Below are 24,634 nucleotides of genomic sequence, written 5' to 3'. Positions count from 1 at the left end.
TATTACAGTAAAAGACACATTGCCATTAATCCCCCTCAAAATACTCCCCCTCGCTTTGAACATACTTATCTCATCGTACTTGTCACTTTGAAGCAGCTCTGGAAGTCCTCTTTCATGAGTGTCTTTAGTTGCCATGTCATGGCTACCTTGAGGTCCTGAATCGTTTTGACTTTGGGGGAAGAACCAGAAGTCGCATGGTGCCAGATACGGTGACTAAGGTGGATGAGGACACAGCGTAATGTTTTCATCTCACAGAAATTGCCGTATACCAGAATCGATGTGTGACAGGGAGCATTGTCATGATGGAGGATGATTTACAGCACGTTTTAAAATACACCTTCTCTCAAACGTAGCTCGCACCCGACTGACTGCACCAAACAGGTTGAAACTTGTCATATACTGTTACTAAGGTTTGACGTGCCACTTCCTGTACTGAAGAGCCCTGCCTTTCCTTTGGATAGCACTCAGCAGCAACATTCACCGTATTTTGTTATCATAACAGAAAGGCTTCATTTCACACGTTGCTTCTGATACGGCAGTTTCCGTCAAATAAAAACATTCTGGTGTGTCTGTATCCACCTTATTCATCGGACCTGGCACCGTGCGACTTCTGGCTCTTCCCCAAAGTCAAATTGACCATGAAAGGTAAGCGTTTTGAATCAATACAGGACATCGAGACAACCATGACAGCACAACTGAAGACACTCACAAAAAAGGACTTCCAGAACTGCTTCACAAAGTGGCAAGAACAGTGGGATAAGTGTGTTCGAAGCGAGGGGGAGTATTTTGAGGGGGATTAATGGAAATGTGTCTTTTACTGTAATAATTTTTTAAATTTAAACATTCACTGTATTGTTTGATCACATCTCGTAGCTCCTATTGTTACTTCATTCTTTCTCTCTTGACTTTGGCTTTTCCACAAAATTTGAAGAAATCCTTTGCTTGTGAATAGTCTCGGGGCAGTGGAGTTTGCTAATTACTTTACCCTTTAGAATTGAGAATTCTCATAAAATGAATGTTCTGCAGAAATTGTTCTGCTTATAAGCAGGTTAGGTGTAATATGTAGATCAATTTCCTTTAAGTCAGGGGTGAGCCCATTAGCATGCACTAATGTCATTTCTGGTGGCAGGTAGAGTAGATGTATTTTTGTCCTGGGGTTAATTTGTTCATGTCGGTGAAAGTTCATAAATTGGAGGTTTATATTTAGCGCTGTCAATTTTTATTTATGTATTTATTGTTTTTAAACTACTCTGAAGAACCTCAGATTTAAATAACAAAGAGAATGAACTATTTATACTTTGTAAAGCATTAACAGTGCCATCAGATTAATCTAGGAAATCACTTTTAATAGTTGTTCAAATAATGTGCTTCTAATAAACTTTATTGGCCTTTCATTTTCTTTTTAGCCCATATAGTTGCAGAGAAGCTCCCTGTGTTTTAATATACATTCCTGATGGGCACACAAAGGAAATGCCGACATCTGGGTCAAAGGAAAAGACCAAAGTAGAAACAACAAAAAATGAGGTAAATATTGACTTTTACAGATATGTCTTTAATCGGTGATTTTTTCTTATCCTCGGGTTTAAAATCTACTTCTTACAAATGGTTGTCTTTCTTACTGGGGAGACTGAAGAAAACAATAACTTACTTTTGGGGTTTTTGTTAGCCTTTCATGTAATATTTTTAAATACCTTGCAAAAAGAAGATTTTTAGAATTTAGTTTTAATATGTGAAAAAGTAAGAAAAACTAGATTAGAAGAATATTTTTAGAAAAGTTTTTTTTCGTACTGAACTGTAGTAGATGCTTTTCTTTTTAACAGCCAGTCTGCTTTAGTCAGGAGCCTTGGGTAGAGCAGAGGGGTATGTTGAGGACCCAGTGTTCTTAGCTACTCACTTTATATGTGACAAGGAAACAAAGCCTTGCCAGAGATACCAGAAATCGTTCTTGACAGAGTCAGGACAGTGACCTGGTATTCTGGTTTCCTGCCTGGACTTTCTATCAAACTGCAGGGCCTCTTGGTCAGGAGCTCCCTACAGTCAGTGAGGTTTGGAAAAGAGAAAAAGGACAGGAACTGCTATGTTGTGGATGATAGGAAACTGTCTTACTTGCCCTTTTCTATTTCTTTTCATCTTGGAGGTAATGCTCGATCTCTTGTCTTTAACAATGAATTAGGGATCTGCCCGGCAGTCACAGTCTGAAGGACATTCCAGGTGCAGACACAGCCTCTGTCCTCCTAGAAGACGTGGGTTTGAGAGGTTGTGATGTGTCTGGAGAATTAGGGGGTGTTGTGTAGTCCAGAGCTCTGCACGTTTCTTCAGTTCGTAGCACCATCTGTCCGTAATTCTGTCATGGCGTCCCTTAGGCTAAATGAAATTCCTAACAGTTCTTTTTAGTAAGTAGTTAAGGTCAAACAACTAGGTAAATATTTATATCCCAATAAGTTAGTAGCAATTTGAAAAAAATTACACATAAATTGAAAAAAAAAAGAAACTTAAATTTCATTTTTAAAATATTTTCTTAAATGTAAAATATTTTAATTCCATTCTTAAAATGATATACAAATTGAAAGAAAAAAAATAATACTTGTATTTCTTCCTTTAACTTTGGACTCAGATTGGTGACTACCATTTCCTGTTTCAAAGTGATTCTCCGTGGTATTTGATTTTTAACATAGCAGCTGTGAAAAATCCAGCTGTGCAAAGATAGGACACCAGTGATTTCAGCAATGAAAGGAATGTAGCTCACTTTAATGTTAAAACTGAACCACCTTGCATGTGCAGTCTACGTGGTGTTTGACAGATGCTGGGTTTCAGATGTCCTCCAGTGTTTCAGCTACCCCTGGCATCCCTGTGGATTTTCTGTGGCACCCACAGTGTGGGATCCATAGGTGTCGGCAGTGGGGTAGTCCTTGGAGATTTGGCAGCAGTGAAGAAACAGTTTGGAGAGTGGGTTGGATGTAGGATTAGAGGTGTTACAAGGTCAGGAAGCCAGAGGATGAGAGCATGGGGATGTAAAGTAGGGCATGAATCCAGGAGGTAAAGTAGGTCATGAATCCGGTAAGACAGTAACTGAGAGTTTTGTTTTGATTGACTAGGTAAATAGATGGTAAATAGCCTGAGCTGGGGAAGACAGAAGCACATAAGTTTATTAAGAGAGATGAGTTTGGAAGTATTTACAGTGGGAATGTCATGACTGGAGCTTTTAATTTATACAGATTAAAAACTGTGTGGTCTCTGATTTTCAGTTTTTGTTTTAACTTGAAACACTATAAAACAATCCAGTTGATAAAATTTTGTGGGAAGACATATAACATTAACTAATTGTTTTACTTTTGGTTTTCTGCCTTTATAGACGACAACTCCTAGTAAGGACAGACCAGCGCCACCTGTGACTAACACTTGCGCTGCTTCTGAAGACTCCTTGGGCCTTTACAACAGAGTGGCTGTTCAGGGGGATGTGGTTCGTGAATTAAAAGCCAAGAAAGCTGCAAAGGAAGATATAGATGCAGCTGTGAAACAGCTGTTAGCTTTGAAAGCTGACTATAAGGAGAAAACGGGCCAGGACTATAAACCTGGAAATCCTCCTGCTGTGGCCGTCCAGAATGTTTCTTCTAAATCCTCAGCAAGTGCCCCGGAGAGGAAATCTCTGTACGATGAGGTTGCTGCACAAGGAGAGGTGGTTCGTAAACTGAAAGCTGAAAAAGCCTCTAAGGTGAGTACGCTGGGACTGGAACATGGCGAGTTCTAGCTGCGAGGTCAGGGAGACTCACCTTCTTAGGGGCTTAGGGGACTGTCTGCTGGAATGTGTTGACACAGCAGTCAGCATTCACCGATACCTGCTAGTGCTCTGCGCCAAGGTCTGGAAATACCTACAAGAAGCAGCTCACCATCTAGTGGGTGGGGGAGGGGGTGGGGGAAGAAACGTATATACTGACAAGAATCTCATGTCACGTGACTGTGATACGTAGACATTGCTCTGAGAAACGTTTGTGGCTGTACGTGGCAGGGAAGGAGGGAAAAATTCATCAAGTCAAGCACAGTGTTCACCATCCCTCTCTCTGGACAGAGAGATCCTTTGTTTTTGGAGTTTTATTCTATTTTTACTCTATTTTTAGAATGTCTCATTCAGTAATGAAGGGGTTTGCCCATCTCGATTTTCTCTTTTATAATATTTCAAGTTGTAATCTTGCCAAACCAAGGTTGTTGATTTTTCTTTGTTTTCTGTGTGAAATGTGTGCCATCTGACTTTAAACTCTAGTGAATACCTGTTTATAGGGTAAAATGGAACTTCTTTCAAAAATAGGCCTCTTTTTGTAGAAATGTTTGCAAGAAAGTCCCTTAACTTTCTCCCCATTTTCTTTCTTTTAGCTTTAAGTTTCTTTTTTTTCTTGATTCTTGTATGTATGATTAACTATGTCCTTTTTCTTAAGACCAGATAGATTTTGCTCTGAAAATTGCTCTTAATTTTAAAGACAATATAAACACGAGACAGGTCAGGAATATAGACCCCACAGCCTGTACTCCCTGTGGGTGGTGCCTGCTGTGACAGACGCTAAGTCAGTAGGCTGCACAAGGAAATGGGATGTGCTGTCTCACTGATGCCAGTTCTTTGAGGGTGTACCATTGCTTCCTGCACTCTTTTCACCCCTGCTTAGTTTCCTGCCTTCGGCTGGCTTGCTCTCAGTTCTCTGGAGCGTTGCTACCATGCGGCAGCAAAACTTGGATGCCTGATTTGAAGATACTTTTTCCATTTTGATTGATGCTTGGCTTCCCGGTGTCTATTGATTGGTCTGTGGTTAGATAGTACCACCATTCGGGTAAGGCGTCCAGCTTTTCGCTGCCTGCATTGCCGGCCTTCTCTGCTAGTGAAGGGTCTCTGTTGGGCTGTTTCATTCTTTCTCAGTATAATTATGTTGAAGTATCAGAGGATGACATATATTGGTGAGTATCTAATTAAAACCTCAACATACCTTCTCTTTTCATTGTAAATTTTAGAAAGAGTGATGTAACTGTTCTTTAGTTGGGCCCAAACTGTGTGGTTTTTCAATGCTGTATTTAGTGTCCTTTTAGTAGGCTGAAGAAAATGAGGTTTGTTGTCTAGGCAAAGGTGATTGTTACTCTGATTTTGTACATTCTGACTCTGCTTACAGACCCAGGGCTTGGACACTGGAAGTTTGCTTGATATTTGATTATTTTTTTATTTTATTTTATTATCTATTTGTTTTATTTTTTATTATGTTATTATTTATTTGTTTATATATGTAAGATGGAAAATTACAATATATGTATATGTGTTTGTGTTTATTTTTATAACTTGTATATAGGATTAGGATATGGTTTGTATCTTTAACTTTTCTTTGGCTTTAAGCTGTTATTTTAAGTTGATGATTTAACTCCTTTGTGCTTGGTTTTCTCCATGATTGTTATTTAGAGGAATGGTTATTTTCAGAAATTTCAGAAAGTATTAAATATTTATCTTTTTCTCTCTTTTATCTCAGGCTAAAATAAATGAAGCTGTAGAGTACTTACTTTCTCTGAAATCTCAGTATAAAGAAAAAACTGGAAAGGAGTACGTTCCTGGTCAACCCCCTTTATCTCAAAGTTCAGATTCAAGTCCAGCCAGAAGCTCCGAGCCTTGTGGTCCAGAAACACCAGAAGCCAAAGGACTTTTTGACAAAGTAGCTTCTCAAGGAGAAGTTGTTCGAAAACTTAAAGCTGAAAAGGCCTCTAAGGTTAGTGTGGCATTTGGTTTGTGTGTTTTTGTTTTTTGCATTACATTTTCATTGCCTGGAACACTTTCTGCCCCATCAAATCTGGCTCACTTGTACTCATATATTATATTTTCAGTTCTCAATTCTTTTATCTTGCCTTGTAGAGAAGCGTTCGTTGATCCTTTCTGCCCCCAACTAGATTTGACTGGACATTCTCATACGACACTGCCTTTCTCTGATACGATACTTAAGCAACTATGTTTTGTCGTTTCTCTAGTTTGTTAGATCCTTCAGGATAGGGATCTGGACCCGAGTAGGGGCTGGCTCCTCCTAGGCCCTTGTGCGTACTCTGTCTCATTCTTCTAAAGCCCTTTCAATCTTCAAAGGCAGGTTTTATTGTGAACCATGGTGCAGTTTGTGCTAATTGTATTATCTTCGTGAGATTAAGCGTTTTTGGTATAGATTCCTGAGTGGAAAACAATAAGTCATTATAGGTTTTGAAGTTTAGTAATATTAAAAACTTGAATCAACTGTCATCTTTGTAATTGTGAAATGTTCAACTAATGAAATTTAATGGATCTTAAATGACAGTAGAATACATACTATATACTGGTGCTTTCTAATGGAACTTTTTGCAAGATGGAAATAACAGTTTATAATAGTTCTGTCTAGTGCAGTCGCCAGTAGCCACATGTGGCTACTGAGCACTTGAAGTGTGGCTATTATGACTGAGGAACTGACTTTGTAATTGTATTTAATTTAAATGTACGTAGCCACATGTAGCTAGTGGCTTGGACAGTGCAGTTATAGTTCTAGTTTTTAGTCACTCTTGTACAATTCTGTCCCTGTATATCCTTCTGTTTATTTTCAGTAGTTAGTATATGTAACATTCTCCACCCCTACCCTACGTCATACCCCCCTGCCTTTAATTATGTTTTCAAGTCTGCTTATAAAGCTGGACATTGGTGCTTAAGCAGCTATTTAAATGAAATATTATAATCTCTTCTTTTCCCTCTTTCATTAAACTAAAGGATCGAGTAGACACAGCTGTACAAGAACTGCTTCAGCTGAAGGCACAGTACAAGTCCCTGACAGGAGTGGAGTATAAGCCTGTCTCTGCCACTGGGGCTGAGGACAAAGATAAGAAAAAGAAAGAAAAAGAAAATAAATCCGAAAAGCAGAATAAACCTCAGAAACAAAGTGATGGCCAAAAGAAAGACGCCTCTAAAAGCCAAGGCAGTGGGCTGTCGTCCGGAGGAGCAGGAGAAGGACAAGGTCCCAGGAAACAGACCAGGTAACGAAGCACGGAGCGTTCCTTTGAAGTAAAGCAATGTTTTGAATGAATTCAACTCTCACGTTATTTTTTTTTAAACAAATTTTGGTTAGTTTGACTATCACATTAAGTCGGAGAATGCTAAAGGTACAATGTCAGCAGATGGCTTTTGTGAATTTTCTGTGTATTTATTTAAATAGGTAACACATTTACTTGCTTGGTTCAGGAATCGCAGAGCATAGAGTTCAGTGAAGTCTTAGGCCTGTGCTTGTTTCCCATCTTCCCAGTCCCTCCTGCCACCGTGATGAATTCGTTCCCTTTTGTCTCCCTTCTCACACAATTGGTAGCCTAGCTGCACACATTGTTCTGTACCTCGCAGGCAGATTTTTGTAATGAAAATCTTCTGTGCGGATTAAATGCGAATGTCATTCTCAGTAGGATTTTAATAAAACTGGTTTGGTTAAATGTAAAACAAAGCTGGTTTAAAGACAAAACAGTGGACTAGATGGTGTTTCGATTTCCTCCCATCCATACAATTCCCCTGTCTGGAGTCTCATCCTCGGAGCGGAGTGAACTGAATTTCAAATTCTGCCTCTCATCTCTCATATCACATACTCAGTGATCTCCTTAAGCAAGAGAATACAGCAGTTGTTTTTCTTGCCTGTTGAACGGGGTGATCACATTGACATGGTAGTGGAAAAGAGACTAGAACTTCTCATCTTTTTACCTTCTGACTGCTTGTGAAAGGGCCAGGTTTCACGTAGTAGGCATTTTGTTGAGATGTGTCAAAGTGAAATAACAGAATTGAAATGTAAATTCATCAATAAACCCTTTTTCGTAAACTCTAAATAAAAAGAGGTACCTTTTATAAAACATAACTCATGGGTAGATTTTTCTCTGGATCCTAAGACCACAGTTCCCTGAATAATTGTTGGCATGTCAAGAAAAGGATTATCTGCAGATCTAATTTATTTTGGAAGCATCTACTTCTGCAACTTTTATTTAGTGCAGTTAAAAGAAGAACTTGTAGAATATGTAAGGCTATATATGCCTATATATGCATACATGTAACACATAGAGCCATTGCTTTCATTTTTTCCATGTTACTTTTAGTGAGACACTGAGCCTACTAATTATAGTTTCACCTGGATTGAGGATGGCAAAAGATTTTTATTTTTTAGTGAGATAGTACTACATGAATAGGCTCTATCTTTATTACAAATACATTACCCTTTGAAGAACTTTGTAAAGTGGATGTCTGCTAAAATCATCGTTTTTGTTAGCGTTGGCTTTCCCAACATTTTGTGGACAGTACCACTACGTTTTAAGAGATGACTGAACTGTTTTCTAGGTTAAAAACATTATCTTGGGAGTGAATAAAGAAGAAATATAAATATAGAAATAGCTCATACTGAAGAAAAACTAGTCTGTTTTGAACTTCAGAGGTTTATTTCCATTCAACCTAAAAGCAGTTGCAGAATGAAAGGAAGGGATTTATATTTTATTTTTCATATCTGCAGGTTGGGTCTTGAGGCAAAAAAAGAAGAAAATCTTGCAGATTGGTATTCTCAAGTGAGTATGCATTCAGTTGATTTTTATGTTTTAAGTTTCTCAAAGGCGACTTAATATATTTAGATTCTGAAGTCTAGACACAAAGTAATAATGTATAATGCCTTTAATACATAGTGTCCTCATTTAACATGTCACAGTTTTCAAAGCATGGTCATGTAAAGTAATGAATCAGAAGTAGCCCTGTGAGATAATCATTGTTTGTTTCTGTTTTTTTTCAATGGTGAGCTAAAGGGGGTTAGTCCAAAGTCACAAAGGTAGTAACAAGATTGGAATTCGGTCCTAAGAGTTAGGGCCCTGTGTTAGATGTAGAGGATAGGAAGCATAGGAAGGTCTGTGTTAGATGTAGAGGATGTACCAGCTGGGGACGCCTCTGGATTTAAAGCGGGGTTATCATGCTCTTGGCACTTGTACTACAATTCTGCTTCAATTTAGGCTTTAAAGACGGTTTTTCTTTTAAAAAGGTCATCACAAAGGCAGAAATGATCGAATACTATGATGTAAGTGGCTGCTATGTCCTTCGTCCCTGGGCATACTCCATTTGGGAATCCATCCAGGACTTTTTCGATGCTGAGATCAAGAAACTGGGTGTTGAAAACTGCTATTTTCCCATGTTTGTGTCTCAAGGTGCGTTAGAGACAGAGAAGACTCATGTCGCTGATTTTGCCCCCGAGGTAAGTTAGCTCGCATTATTTGTGCAGTTTTTGTCTCATCAACTCAAAAGTGTATTTTCAGTTCCCACTTGAATAGTAATTTAAAAGGCAAGTTATAACAGCCAATTTAGAGAAACATGAAACCATTTAAAAAATATTTCTACCTTCAGGGCAAGTTATGATTCTGTTACATTTAGTAATTAACTGGCTTCCTCTAAACATGTAAAAGGACAGAAAGTACGTTTTCTCACAATGAACAGCAGCAATTATTTTAATTTGCCTTAATTGACAGAGCAAAAATTCAATTAGCGATTTGTCAGCATTTGTGCTGTTTCTCTAAATACTTTTTAAAATGTATAAAAAATGATTCTATCCTCCTAGGTTGCTTGGGTTACAAGATCTGGCAAAACAGAGTTGGCAGAGCCCATTGCCATTCGTCCTACGAGTGAAACAGGTGAGGATGGGCTTTGAAGAACAGGAGAAAGCTCATTGAAACATTAGCGACAGCTTCTAGAGCTGAGTCTCAACTTTTATTTTGTGACATAATCCTGTTGATGTTATATATAAAGTTTAATGAATGTTAATAAAGATGAATGCAAACTTAAGTTGTATGGAATTTTATTCTCTGTACAGCATTCATTGTACAGATAAAGACCTCTTTATCATTAGGATACTTTTTTTAATGTGTCATTTTTTATTTCATGCTATAATTTTTTAGAACTTTCCAAGGAATTTTATTCTTGGAATAATTTTTGTTCTTGGAATTGATTTTAAAATTACAAACACTTAGTTTTATGTGTTTTTTACTTAAAATTTTTACTTAAAATTTTGTTAGTCATTTTATACTACATTCACATTCATATAAGGTGTTTATAAGTTAGTGATGTCATGTACATCTTCTATTTTGACAACGGTATAGTGAGGGAGGCTGAGGCAGCTATTGTTATCTCCATTTTACAGGTGAAAAAGAGGTCTCTGAAAGGTTAAGTGACTTTCCTAAAATGACGCATAGTAAATGTGAGTGCCACTTGAAACTTTGGAGCCTTGGTCTTGTCAGTGTCTTCCAAAGTGATTGTCTTCAGTGAAGGGTTGATTATTTACTCTGATGCTCCTAGTGGTACTCTTGTATAGTATCATCATGACGCATTATTGAATTATGACACCAGCTTTAGCTCACATACCAGATTGGCAAAGTTTTCTTTTCTACTAATTCTAGATAATGTGGAGTAGGCCACCATAAGACAGGTACCTTCACGTAATTTAGCAGGTCAAGGCAAGAGCTTTCATACCCCGGGTAGATGCATCAGATAGATTTACTTAAATTCTGATTCTCATACGTAACTGTGCTGAATTCAGCAAGTTGACATCTTTAAGCTCAGTTTTCATATCTTTAATATTGGAATTAAAATTGTCTGCTTTGTGGGTTTAATGTGAGAATGGAACAGGGTAATGAATGCAAAGAACTTAACAGAACATGGTATATGCTAGAAGATCTTCACTTAGTGTTTTAGTGTTTTTAGAAACAAAACAGCTGAAAACCAGTCAAATTAAATGTCAAATGTAAATCTTACTGTGAAAAACACAAAACATGGTCACCTTTGGATAGATTTATTTCCTTGGTTAATCTGCTTTATGAAATACATAATAATATCATTCATTGACCATTACGAACACTGGAGACACATTTACACAAACACAGCATTCTAGTTCCTATTAATTATGTTGTTGGTTTAGCTCTTAGCACCCTCCAGGAGAAATAAAACCTTCAGCAACTAACTGCCTGTATTTTCCTATCTTTTCAGTCATGTATCCTGCGTATGCGAAGTGGGTGCAGTCGCACAGAGACCTGCCCATCAGACTTAACCAGTGGTGTAACGTGGTGGTAGGTACACACCCCTTCTTATGTTCTTTCATTGTTCTGCTGCTTTTTTTGGTCATTGTTACGAAACACATTTTGTTTTTTCTTATTTGTATGTTCAAAGGATTGGGAATGGAAGCATTTTTGAAGGACTTTGGATCCCAATTATGATTTCTGGTTACCACATACAATTATTAATAAAAATTGGAAAGCTCGCCATAATGACCAAATTGTCTTCTTGCTTCTTCCAGCGTTGGGAGTTCAAGCACCCTCAACCTTTCCTGCGTACCCGTGAATTCCTTTGGCAGGAAGGGCACAGTGCATTTGCTACATTTGAAGAAGCAGCAGAAGAGGTATAAAAAGTAGTCTTCCTCATTAACTTCCATATTATGTTCTATTTCTTTGTCCACACTACGCTTTTTCTTTTTCTTTCTCCAGTTGTAAGTAGTGCAGTATTAACTATTGGTAATCATTTAGTAAGTTGAAATTGGATCTGATCTCAAATAACATTAAAAGAATTTCTTTATAAATTATTTTGTTATCTAAAATTTACGTATCACTTGTTAAAAGACAAGAATAAGTGAATTCAATGTACATGGACTTAAAACACTGCTTATTGAAATTTTATTGGAAAACGTTCTGTTTTTTAAATTTTCAGATGAAAATATTTTTGAACTTCAGTGTATAGAAGAAATTATAATCCCATGGGTGAAATTAATTATTCTTCAGGAAATTTTCACTCTGGTTATTGTATATCTTTCAAATGCCATAATTTTATCTTACATTCTAATTTTATGTACATTTTTAAAAGTTACTGAGCTTTTCATACTGCTTTGTTGGAATGTCTTCCTTAATAAATTCATGCTGGCTGCTTTAACCTTTCAATAATAAAAAAGTTTTTCCCACCACAGTTAGCTTTAAATAGTACCGTTTTATAGATCTATAATAAATAAATAAACCATAAATTTGAGCACTTTTAAAACATTTAAAATGTTTACAGGTCTTGCAGATACTTGACTTATATGCTCAGATATATGAAGACCTCCTGGCAATTCCGGTTGTGAAGGGAAGAAAGACTGAAAAGGAGAAATTTGCAGGAGGAGATTATACCACTACAGTGGAAGCGTTTATATCTGCTAGTGGAAGAGCTATCCAGGTATCAGGCTGCTTTGTGGGATTCATAGCACAACCCGTGGGCAGAGGCAGCGAATTTCTTGTCATCAGAGACGTAGACTCCTAACAAATTGGTAGTTCGTGTACTTTCTAGACCATATTCTAATTTCAAGCATATGTGTCTCTTTGTTGTATCAGTTATGCTTTAAAAATATATTTAAGATAAAAAATCAGGGAAGATAAAATAGGACAAGTGTCATTTTAAGGCGTGATTATCTTATTTTCAAAGGCATAACAAATTATGAAAATTAGAGCTCATATTTCTATTTTAGGGAGCAACATCACATCATTTAGGGCAGAATTTTTCCAGAATGTTTGAAATCATTTTTGAAGATCCAAAGACACCAGGAGAGAAGCAGTTTGCCTATCAGAACTCCTGGGGCCTGACAACTCGAACTATTGGTGTTATGACCATGGTTCATGGGGACAACATGGGCTTAGTATTACCACCCCGTGTAGCCTGTGTTCAGGTAAGGAAACCATTTCTGTTTATCATTCCTTTTATGAAATACAAGCCGTGTTTACTAAAGGAAATTTCAAAGGGTGATTTGTCTGAATGTCATTCAGGTAGATTTTGCTGATATAGAAATAACCTATATTACAGTCTAGACCTATAGTACATTGTGTAACTGCGTATACCATTTGTGTTCTTGTTTTGTAATCTCAATTTTTTTAGTTACTTTATATAAAATTCCTTTAGAAATCATTTTTTGAAATGACTTATAATGGGTTAAATGAAACATAGGTGAAATGAAAATGCATTTAGCATGGACAAGCAGTGCAGCTAATTGGCAGACATTCTGTGGAGATTAGAAATCACACAAGTTGATTTGTGTTAAGATTTGTAGCCACTAGCAGGTTTTGACTCCTGGACGTTATGTAGTCATGTAACTTCATTACTTCTGTGTGCTGTTTCTTTGTATAAACGTGTGGTACTGTGCTGCTTCTAGGTGGTGGTTATTCCCTGTGGCATTACAAATGCACTTTCTGCAGAAGACAGAGATGCTCTGATTGCAAAATGCAGTGATTATCAAAGGCGGTTACTCAGTGTTAATATTCGAGTTAGAGTTGATTTGCGAGATAACTATTCTCCAGGTTGGAAGTTCAATCACTGGGAGCTGAAGGTAAATTTTTCAATTGCATCCTTTAATCCCAACTTGGATTCAGATTTTCTTTATTATGCTATATATACTTTTATAAAACTCAAAGCTTTTTCATTACTTTTCTCTATTTTGAAGTTGTGAGTTCTTCACTGAAACTGAGCAGAGACAGAGTTCAGTGCTTCGTAATAGATATCTAAAGTTTATGTATTTTCTAAATTTAAAGTCATTTTTGTGGAAGCTAATTTTTATTATGTTAGAATAAAAATGATCTTGAAGACCTTGTTTATGATTAATAAACTTCATGTGGTTTTTACACTAACATGTTTATACCAGGGGTTCGTATATAAATAAGTTGTTCAAACACTATCAGGGTAATGGTACATGGACCCTAAACACCTTCTTTTTGTGCTCGCGAATAGTAGTTGTATTGCTGGATAGTAGGATTAAGTTTTCCTGCCTGAGCCATTCGAAAGTAAGATGCTAGCCTGGTGCTCCATCACTACAGACACATTCTCCTACATCACAGTACAACCAACGAAATCAGGATGTGAACGCTAATAATGTTACTGCCGTCTATTCTAGAACTCGTTCAGGTTTTGTGAGTTGTCCCACTAGTGTCCTTCATAGCACAGGATTCTGGTTCAAAATTATGGGTGGCACACTGTTGTGCCATGAATAAGTCCAGGAAGCGCCAAGGGATTGCTCAGTGGCGTGGGGTGGCTTTCTCTTCAAGAAGTCTTCTCTTTTTACCCCCGCGGGCCATACAAATGTAATTTTTTTATGTTTGCTGTTATGTGAGAAAAGTTAGGAACTCTGATCTATACACCTACCATCACATTTCTCCATTAAGCACTTTCTTAACTTAGAACCACTTGGGCAGTGCATTTTTTTCCCTTAGATTTATGCTTTCTTATTGGAATAGGTTTCAGTAATATCTCAGGAATTGTACTTGCTTTTTTTATTGTTTGTGTTAGAACTTTGGTTTTTGGATTTTTGTGATGTATAGTTGATAAATCCACACAATAAGTCTGTATATTCAGCTAGAGACATGCATGTATCATCTTAAACTGCCTTTTTTGTTTATTAGGGAGTTCCGATTAGACTTGAAGTTGGGCCACGTGATATGAAGAGCTGTCAGTTTGTCGCTGTCAGAAGAGATACTGGAGAAAAGCTGACAGTTTCTGAAAATGAAGCTGAGACCAAACTTAAAGCTATTTTGGAAGATATCCATGTTAATCTTTTCACAAGGTTAGTTCCTTCAAATGGCTTGTGTGTGTCATCATCCAACCCCTCTGGACCTCTGAGAGACCAAGAAACTCTGCCCACCTGGAAGTCATCTTTTCCTTTGAACTCCCATGATTCTTAATTCACCTTCTCTTTGTGTTTTTGACTTGTATCATGATTATTCTTCTAAGTACTTGCTGTTCCCTACTAGGTTTGCAGCAATAGACTGTCTGTGCCACAGACTACTTTGGGTTAATTTTTTTTTTTTTAAGATTTTTTATTGGGGAAGGGGAACAGGACTTTATTGGGGACAGTGTGTACTTCCAGGCCTTTTTTCCAAGTCAAGTTGTTGTCCTTTCAATCTGAGTTGTGGAGGGCGCAGCTCACCTCCAGGTCCAGTTGCCGTTTTCTAGTTGCAGGGGACATAGCCCACCATCCCTTGCGGAAGTCGAACATGCAACCTTGTGGTTGAGTGGATGCATTCCAACCAACTGAGTCATCCGGAGGCAGCTCAGCTCAAGGTGCCGTGTTCAATTTTAGTTGCAGGGGGCACTGCCCACCATCCCTTGCAGCAGTCGAGGAATTGAACTGGCAACCTTGTGGTTGAGAGCCCACTGGCCAATGTGGGAATCAAGCCGGCAGCCTTCGGAGTTAGGAGCATGGAGCTCTAACCACCTCAGCCACCAGGCCGGCCCTGGGTTAACTTTAAATCCAGGCTTTTCTGATATATAAATCTGAGGAAATAAGGCATTGATTTCTCACCTGTTGGATACGCATCTGCAGTACCTGGGAAGCTTTTAAAAAATACCAATGCGTGGGCCCTCCCCAGTGATGTTAATTCAGTTGGTCTAGAGTGGGCCTGGCAACTATAGTGTTAAAAGCTCAAGTAATCATGAGGTGTAGCCAAGGCTAAGAACCTCCTACTGGCTGGGACTGGGGGTGAGGGTGAGGGCGGCTCAGGGCTGTCCAGACCTATGGAGAGGGGTCTTTTAGAATCATAGACCCCAACGCAGAGGCACTAGAAAGTCCATGGCATATGTGTGGCACCTTATGTCTCTCCTACCACCTGAAGCAGAGAGGAAGGCCCGCTGCCCCTGGAGATAGAGGCTCAGCCTGGGGGAGGGTAGTGCCTGCCTCTTACTTATTCGTTTATCTTCTAAATCTTATGCCTAACTCATGCTGGGCCTCAGTAAATCTTGTCAGGAGTGAACTAACTGGAGCCTTGGCTTTCGTGTGCTCGCTTTTGTGTTTTTAAGCAAGTGATTTTGCTTCTCTTGGCTTGCTTGCCATAAAATGGGAGTGATAGTCTCTTGAGGGGTTACTTCTAGGATTTATTTGGCCTACAAATCAATCATGTATTTGAAGTTCATCTGACCTCAGAACAGGTAATATTGTCAGAGGAAAGATCAGGACGCTGCCTGTCCTTATTGCCACCATTCAAACAGTGCATTTAGTGCAGTGGTCCTTTTCCAGAATTCTCTTCAGAGTCACCTGGAAGCTTTGGGAACAGGAATGTACCTGAGCCTCACACCTTGCATTTCTGATTTATTAGTTTTAAAATAGGTTCTCGTCATCTGTAGTATTAAAATTTTCTCTGTCTGATTCAGATGCATACCCCTGGTTGGAAAACCACTGCATTAGTGGCTAAAAAGAAGTTTTTTGTTGACATTTTTATTCAGTAAATTTGTTAATATAAGTTGCATAAAGGTGTGTTGTTTTCCCCAGCTGAAGGCTTAAGCCTGGAAAGTGGCATATTCCTTTCTCTGGATCTCATTGGCTATAACTTAGTTAGTGGGCCCATCTCACTACAAAAATGCCGGAAGAAGGGGAAACAGATTTGGTAGACAGCTAGCTAGCAGTCGCTGGCAGAGTTCCCATGGTCTTAGCTCTGAGATCTAGAAAAGAAAAATACCTTTTCTCTTCCTTGGTCATACCCATGAGTGGTCCTCATATAATACGTGACCTGGAATGTGGAATAATACTTATTTCCATTGCTAAATTCAAAGGTTCTTACAAAAGAATTACATAGTATGTGAAAATAACTTGGTAATGTATATTTACTTATTTGCTTTTCCTTATCAAAACATTTTCATGACTTGGTATTTGATTATCACAGCAATCCTTTATGGTATAGTTAGACTTACTTCAGTATTTTTCCACTTTCGTAGAAACTTAGAAAATTAAGAATAGAGAGGTTTAAAAAATAACCCAGGGCCGGCCCGGTGGCTCAGGCGGTTAGAGCTCTGTGCTCCTAACTCCGAAGGCTGCCGGTTCATTTCCCACATGGGCCAGTGGGCTCTCAACCACGAGGTTGTCAGTTCAATTTCTCGAGTCCCGCAAGGGATGGTGGGCAGCACCCCTGCAACTAAGATTGAACATGGCATCTTGAACTGAGCTGCCTCCTGGATGGCTCAGTTGGTTGGAGCGTGTCCTTTCAACCACAAGGTTGCCGGTTTGACTCCCACAAGGCATGGTGGGCTGCGCCCCCTGCAACAAGAAACGGCAACTGGACCTGGAGCTGAGCTGCGCCCTCCACAACTAAGACTGAAAGGACAACAACTTGAAGCTGAATGGCACCCTCCACAACTAAGATTGAAAGGACAACAACTTGACTTAAAAAAAAGTCCTGGAAGTACACACTGTTCCCTAATAAAAGTCCTGTTCCCCTTCCCCAATAAAAAAATCTTAAAAAAAAATAATAATAATCCAGACTCTCATAGGTAGTAAGTGGCATAGCCAGTAATAGAATGTTGGTCAACAGAGATTTAACCACAATAATGAAAGTACGTATTGCCTATTCAAATTGAGTTCTTCTCACTTCCAGGTTATTCTTTCATTAAAGTATTCTTTTTTAAAAGAAAAAAAAAACTTTGTCATATTAATAAGAAAAAATATATTCTTTTCAAATTATTTTTTGGTAGGGCTTCTGAAGATCTCAAGACTCACATGGTTGTGGCTGATTCAATAGAAGACTTTCAGAAGGAGCTAGATTCTGGAAAGGTAAGAGACTTGAGAAGTTTGAATTTGAAAATATTTCAGTAAATGGTACTTTAAGTCTCACTGAACTTAAGCATTACATTAATACCTTTTTCAAGGCCATTCTCACAAAACGATTATATATTACGCAGCATTATATACTCTTTTCCACTGGCTTTCCTAAAGCATTACAACATTATATCACTTTTGGGTAACACTGTGAACTGATTATAGAAAAGCTTTTTCTCATGCTTGATATGCTGGCTAAACAACATTCAATCTGTACGGCCCCTAATGTTTTCATTACTGAAAATCTTCATTTTGTTTTTTCAGCTTGATGTAAGTTCGTGAAGCAAGCCTTGTTTTAGCTTTAGAAATGTACCGTGTAGATCCTAACATAAGGTTAAAAGTCCATTTCTTTCAACTCTGACTGTATATTTACCCAGATATTAATTGATTGAACTTTCTGAGTAATAAGGGAAGAGTATTGCTCACATCTGAGCCTGTTTTCCAGAATGATTGGATACTTCCGGTTCCTTAAAGCTTAAAACATGGATTTTTCTAATTACATAGTTAATGGCTCTTTAAGATTTTATATGTGATATATATTGCAAATGTTCCTAACCAAAACTTTAAATGTTCATAAAGAAATCCTGATTTGCAAAATTATTAATTACTGGAATGAAATCACTTACGAACTTTAGTATTCTGGTATACCTGTTTGATTATGCAACCAGTCCAGTGTCACCACGTTATAAATGAGAAAACCATGGGCCAGAATCTAAATGAATTATCCCAAAGTTATACAGAAGCAGACCTGGTACTAGAATTGAGCTTTCTTTTCTGACTAGGTTTAATACACTTTCCTTTCCTCTCTATCTTTTTTTAAATTCATGCTGAGAATATTATGGCAAAGTTTTAATTGATTGTGGTCATTACCTCTTAATACATCTCTTATTGCCTGAGCTGGGTGAATGTTCATCTCTCTGGCTCCCCGATTACTAACTTGTAAAAGGAGTACACAATAGATGTTCTCAAAATGCCCTTCCTATCCTTAATTCTTCAGTAGTTAGCCTTCTGTTATTCTTGATTTATTGCTTGTGTAATCTTCCACCTTTCTGATTTCTAGAATTTGTCACTTGACTCAAACTACATACTTCTAAGAGAAGATTAGAAAATGGAAAGCCATCTGATGCAGCACATATTTTTTCTTTCACTATAATTTATTTATGATTATTTTGTATTTGTTCCATTCATTGAATTTTAAAATTTCCTGTACTATAGAAATATAGTAGTCATTTTTGCATTACAGTCTACTAAGACATTGCATAAGAGTTAATAAATCAATAGAGTAAATATCAGTTAATCCATTGCTTTCAAAGAAATGGATCTCAGCAGATATCAGTGGAATCATATCTTTCATTCTAATATTAGATAAGCTACTTTGGGGTTTTCAACATCTATTCCTAAGTAGAATATAGTATTTTAGTTGTATGTCCAAAGCACATAGAGACCTAAGCAAATTTTGTTTCCTGTATTCAGTAGTCCATTGCATCATCCGTCTCACCTTATGTTGGTCAGCTTAGATGTGTCGACTGACCATCTAGCAAACTCTGAGGCTACTGTAAATAGAATTGTATTTACTAAGAGGGGAAAAGTTGGAAATGATCTTTGGACCTTGAATGTAGGTGAAAGTTTGATTTTTTTACTCTTCCCTGTTGATATAAATGAAAAAAAAAAGTATATATGATGTGTAGGACTTGATTGCAATAAATTTTCCCAAGGGGATGGTCTTAATGAAATGAAAAAATATAAGTTATTTACATATAATATATATTGTTACTGTTGACATACACACTAATCTGTTGGTCACTATGTTCTTTTAGTACTGATATTTTTTGTCATTAACATTTTCTGATACAGAATACAAGGTGTTATGTATTGTAAAAGGTTGTATCTTTTTAAAACACAGATGTAGAAATTATAAAAAATAAAAAGTTAAGAACCTTTCCATGTTGAATAAATAGCCTGAAAATGTATACTGTCCTTTCACATTAATGAACTATATACATATATAGAAATATCAGGTTTTATCATCTAAACTTCACTTTGAAACTAGAAAGAATTAAAACATGTTTTTTTAAAACAAAATTATCATTTATGAGTCCAAATACATTTAATAACAACTTAGTTGAATTTTTTTCACATGCTCTACTACCATTTTAAATATTTAAAAATGACTATTTTAGAAATACTTTCTCAAGGCTTAGTAATTTTTTCTAAGACAAAAATAAGACTACTTACTGTAAAATTTGTTAGTTATAAAAAATATACCTATAAGTATTGAGTTAATAAAAGTAAAATTTTCTAAGAAACCAACTTAAATTTATTACCCAGACATTCTTTGAAATTAAGTCTTAATATTTTTATCATTGCATAGAGACAGTGATTAAAGTTTTCCCCCATTTTGTCTTTTGTAATGAATTTTAAACAATACTTTTATGAATTTACATTTTTTTAATCATACTTTTTGTTTGTATAAATGCTAATGATTTACCAAGATTCGATACAGGGAAGTAACTTTGTATTATTTCAGCTCGTATATCTCTAGGTTTGCTTTAGCTTCACTTTTCATTGCATAATTTCTATTAAAAGTTTTCAAAATATTACTACCATCCAGTCCTCCTTCCTTTCACCCACTCATTCCTTTTGCCTAGGATTTGCCTACCAATTTATCACCTCCTTTTTATCCTAAGGCAGGTTATCAAAATAATAGTTAGGCCAGCACATTTTACTGAATGAACTTAAGAGATGTAGGTAACTAACGCTTCCTTGTGTTGCAGTAATGTTCACCTGAGGAATTGTTTTTTTATAATTTCTTAATCTCTACTTAGTTTCACATTATTCTTAGAAAAGACTTTGGAAACCTATTTAACCAAGTCCCAAATACAGGAAGAGTATTTGCAGGAGGGACTCAGTTTGAGCCTGGGCTGTGTGGAGCAGTCGATCAGAGGCTGATGAGGAAGCATTTCTAATGTGGGGGGATTATCCATGCCTTAGATCTGCCCACTGCAGCCACTAAGCTCCAGGAATTTTTTTTTAATTAAAATTTATTGGGGTGACAATGGTTAGTAAAATTACATAGGTTTCAAGTGTACAGTTCTGTGTGTATCACATTGTGTGTTCACCACACAGAGTCAGTTCTCTTTCCACCACCATATATTTAACCCCGTTTACCTTCTTCTACCACCCCTCTCCCTCCCTTATCCTCTGGTAACCACTAAACTATTATCTGTGTTTGTCTTGTTCCTTTGTTGCTTTCAGTTTTCTATCCCACATATCAATGAAGTCATGTAGTTTTCAACTTCTTCTGTCTGACTTATTTTGCTTAGCATAATAATCTGAAGATCCATCCATGTTGTCGCAAATGGCACTATTTCATCTTTTCTTATGGCTGAGTAGTATTCCATTGTGTATATATACCACATATTCTTTATCCATTCATTTATCGAAGGACATTTTGGTTGTTTCCATGACTTGGCCACCGTAAACAAAGCTGCAATGAACATTGGAGCAGACATGTCTTTATGTATAAATGTTTTCAGATTTTTGGGGTAAATACCCAGGAGAGGGATTGCTGGGTCATATGGTAATTCTATTCGTAATTTCTTGAGGAACCTCCACACTGCCTTCCATAACAGCTGCACCAGTCTGCATTCCCACCAACAGTGTATGAGAGTTCCTTTTTCTCCACAGCCTCTCCAACACTTGTTACTATTTGTCTTGTTGATGATAGCCATTCTGACGGGGGTGAGGTGATATCTCATTGTGGTTTTCATTTGCATTTCTCTGATGATTAGAGATGTTGAGCAGTTTTTCATATGTCTGTTGGTCATCTGTATGTCCTTTTTGGAGAAATGTCTCTTCAGGTCCTCTGCCCATTTTTTAATTGGATTGTTTGTTTTTGTAAGACCGTTACATAAATAAATGTGATTGCAGACAAATCTCATTTTGAAGGAGATACACTATGAAAAGTTTAGGATTCACAACTGGGAAAATCTTAGTTGTCTAGTCCACTGTCCACATTTTACAAAGAAAATCCAGGGCTAGAGATTTTCAAATGGTCAGTGAATTTCAAAATCAGGGTATAATCCCAGGTCTCTTGATTCTGCCCATTATACTGTATGGTCTGTATATATAAGAACAATTTTGAAAGGGCTTTTTTCCCAATACAAAATGATGTTTGGCTTTCAGATGCCTTTGGACTTTAAAAAGGGTTCACTTAACCTCTAACATGTTAAAAACAGTGAGGCGCATAAGGGGAGGTTTACCCGGGTGTCAGCTGTCCTTGTTAACAGCACTTTAAAATCAGTTCATTGTCGGTCATCTCCCCTCATCCTCTTGGTAACCGTTTTGGTAGAGCAGGCCGTGGTCCACATGTGAAGTGGAGGCGGTGGGGAAACATCTGGAGTCTGCACCCACGTCTCCTCGCCCTTGGTTCCTTCTTCCAGGCACTATGTTGCAGCCACTTTCTCGGGACGTTTAAGTGTCTGTGTTGCAAAGATGTCTGTTGTGTCCTCATGTTTTATGGCGTGTGGGTTTTGAATAGTGGATAGACATTCTTCCCTATCTGTTGCATTTCGGAGCAAAGTTCCTAGCAGGTTTGCAAGGGTACCATGTCCTGAAAAAGACTGGGAGACCTATCCTTGATGCTTACAGGTTTTCATAGAGAACTCAGATGTTCCTTTCTGTACCGTAGGAGTTAAAAATACCTTTTCTTATTAGATTGCCCAGATTCCGTTCTGTGGGGAAATTGACTGTGAAGACTGGATCAAGAAGACCACTGCCAGGTAAATACGATCCGCGGATGAAATGTGTGAGGTACGGCAGTGGGAAGGAACAGGAGTGTGCAGCATGTTGAATGCAATTCTGGTTTTTCATTCCAGGGATCAAGATCTTGAACCTGGTGCCCCGTCCATGGGAGCCAAAAGCCTGTGTATCCCCTTCAAGCCACTGTGTGAGCTGCCGCCTGGGGCCAGATGTGTCTGTGGCAAGAACCCCGCCAAGTACTACACCTTGTTTGGTCGTAGTTACTAAGGGAGAGAACTGCACCCCCATCTCCAGCTCTCCTCACTTAAAAAAAAAAAAGATACTAATAATCTCCCCAGCTAGAGACAGTTTTATGATTTTTTAAAAAAATAAAAGTTCCAAAAGGAAGTCACATGAGACAAACACCTTATGCCTAAATTAACAGCGGGAAAAAGACTTTTCTGTAATCTACCCCAGTAATAAATATCATGAATTCATACTGTTTTATGTATTCATTTGTTTCTGAAATACCTGAATTATGTACTACAAGGAAATTCCTATGAAGAGATGGAAATAATTTCTCTTTGTAGGAATTTCCTGAAGCTTACGATGAGTAGAACTAATGACAGAAAAGCTTGAAGCTGGCTGCTTTGAAGGAATTCACTATTTAAAGGAACTCTACAGTAAGTAATTATGTTAAGCAGGGAATCCTTCACCCAAAATCTACGTGTGATAAGTTGGCTTTTTTCTTAAATTAAGATTCAGCTAAAAGATCAAAAATTTTTCAAACATTTAAAAGTGGTGGTGCTTTTCAAGAGGGTGCATAAACCTGAATCCAGACAGTACCTTTAAGAAATGATCACTATTTTACTTGCAGATGACAGCCATTAACTAGACACATGACTGACAGTCACAAAAGTGACTGTGCCTATTGTTCATTGCAGCAAAAAGAAAACAAATAGGTCAGTATATGTTTTCTAGAATTGGACAATAACAGCAGATCATTAGGCCTGCTGATGGAGAGAGGCTTTGTGTCTTGATCAGCAGCAGAACACTCCCTGAAACAATGAAGAGAAGGCATTTTGACTGGAGAGTCTGGACATATCACCTACTTATATTTGATTCTAGTTATTAGTATTGGTCATCTATCTTACAACTGGTGTTTGGGGCTTGTCAGTCGCGTCAGAAGTTTGGGGAGGCAGCTTGCCTCTGCCCTGTTATTGTCCAACATCTTTGGCCCTTTGCTTGGCACTTCTAGAGAACTCAGCCATTTATTGTGTGTCTGCTCTGTGCTCGAGCAGACAGGAGTGAGTAAAACCAAACATGATTTTTCCTCTTCTTGGCCTCATCTCCTTGAAGTAGTTCTATTTTACGTAGAGGCAAGATCTGGTTGTGATCAAGTGGCCAAGGAGACGGAGCGGTGGACCAACTGGCCAGGCGTTGTTCAGAAGAGGCCACTGCCTCTGTGACCCCTGAGACATCGTGGCATCTCCCCACCAATAGCACGCAGGAACTCGCCTGTACTGGAGATACCTGGAAAATTAACTCAACACGACTCTGTCACTCCATCAGGCTTAAAGTCACCTACAAACACATTTCCCATGGCTCAGTAGGTGATGTTAAACCAATGTATTTGTTCAGCTTTACTGGGAAGATTTAAGAGTTTGAAGCATCGATAATACTAAAATGCTGTAAGAAGATTTTCCTGTCTCATGTAATAGGGATATGTCAAAATAATATTTTGTGTCACCAAAACCAAATTTTGTGATTAAGAAATACATGTTGAATGAGTGAGTTTCTTACCTCCTTCAGCTCTCTACTCAAAGACCATCTCAGTCAATTCTATCCTGATCACTTGCTTTAGAATTACAACTCCACCCCATGCCAGCACTGGCCTTCATCACGTCTCCAAATCATTCGTATCACTATCTGACATTCAGTACACTTTATGACTTATTTGTTAATTATCTGTCTCACCCCCCCCCCACTTTCATAAAGGTAGGAATTTTTGTCACAGCTGTGTCCCCAGAGCCTAGCACTGTTTCACACGTAGGAACTCAGTAAATATTTGTTGCATGATTGAGTGAAGGAGAAACTCTTAGTGCCACTTGATAACACAATGTGGTGCTATTAGAAGTCTGTTAGGAATATTAACTGAACTAGAGAGTATTCATGAGATGACAACGAAATTAGGGCTACATCTAAGTTGTCGTGATTTAATCAAAGTCAGTGTATATTAGTCAGGATTCCCCAGGTAAACCAACCCAGTAGGATGTAGATGTCCA

General features: G+C 37.8%; 1 protein-coding gene across 4 annotated transcripts in view; it reads left to right on the top strand.

The window, feature by feature from the left end:
* Positions 1–22,846, top strand: part of EPRS1 (glutamyl-prolyl-tRNA synthetase 1) — a 49,829-nt gene extending 26,983 nt beyond the window's left edge. For all 4 annotated transcript variants that reach the window (XM_081039133.1, XM_081039132.1, XM_081039135.1 and 1 more), the window contains 16 exons: positions 1,407–1,524; positions 3,353–3,712; positions 5,499–5,732; positions 6,743–7,005; positions 8,505–8,556; positions 9,018–9,227; positions 9,588–9,660; positions 11,009–11,088; positions 11,316–11,417; positions 12,065–12,220; positions 12,510–12,707; positions 13,188–13,361; positions 14,428–14,588; positions 17,486–17,564; positions 22,326–22,390; positions 22,487–22,846. In XM_081039133.1, coding sequence (XP_080895259.1) covers positions 1,407–1,524; positions 3,353–3,712; positions 5,499–5,732; positions 6,743–7,005; positions 8,505–8,556; positions 9,018–9,227; positions 9,588–9,660; positions 11,009–11,088; positions 11,316–11,417; positions 12,065–12,220; positions 12,510–12,707; positions 13,188–13,361; positions 14,428–14,588; positions 17,486–17,564; positions 22,326–22,390; positions 22,487–22,637 — 2,476 coding nt within the window. In that variant the 3' untranslated portion in view covers positions 22,638–22,846. The remainder of the gene's footprint in view (positions 1–1,406; positions 1,525–3,352; positions 3,713–5,498; positions 5,733–6,742; positions 7,006–8,504; positions 8,557–9,017; positions 9,228–9,587; positions 9,661–11,008; positions 11,089–11,315; positions 11,418–12,064; positions 12,221–12,509; positions 12,708–13,187; positions 13,362–14,427; positions 14,589–17,485; positions 17,565–22,325; positions 22,391–22,486) is intronic.
* Positions 22,847–24,634: the final 1,788 nt, after the last annotated feature.

Source organism: Rhinolophus hipposideros (assembly GCF_964194185.1).
Source record: "Rhinolophus hipposideros genome assembly, chromosome: 26".
In the NCBI taxonomy this organism is placed as follows: domain Eukaryota; kingdom Metazoa; phylum Chordata; class Mammalia; order Chiroptera; family Rhinolophidae; genus Rhinolophus; species Rhinolophus hipposideros.
The sequence above is the reverse complement of the archived record's forward strand: the minus strand, read 5'-3'. Positions and strand labels throughout refer to the sequence as shown.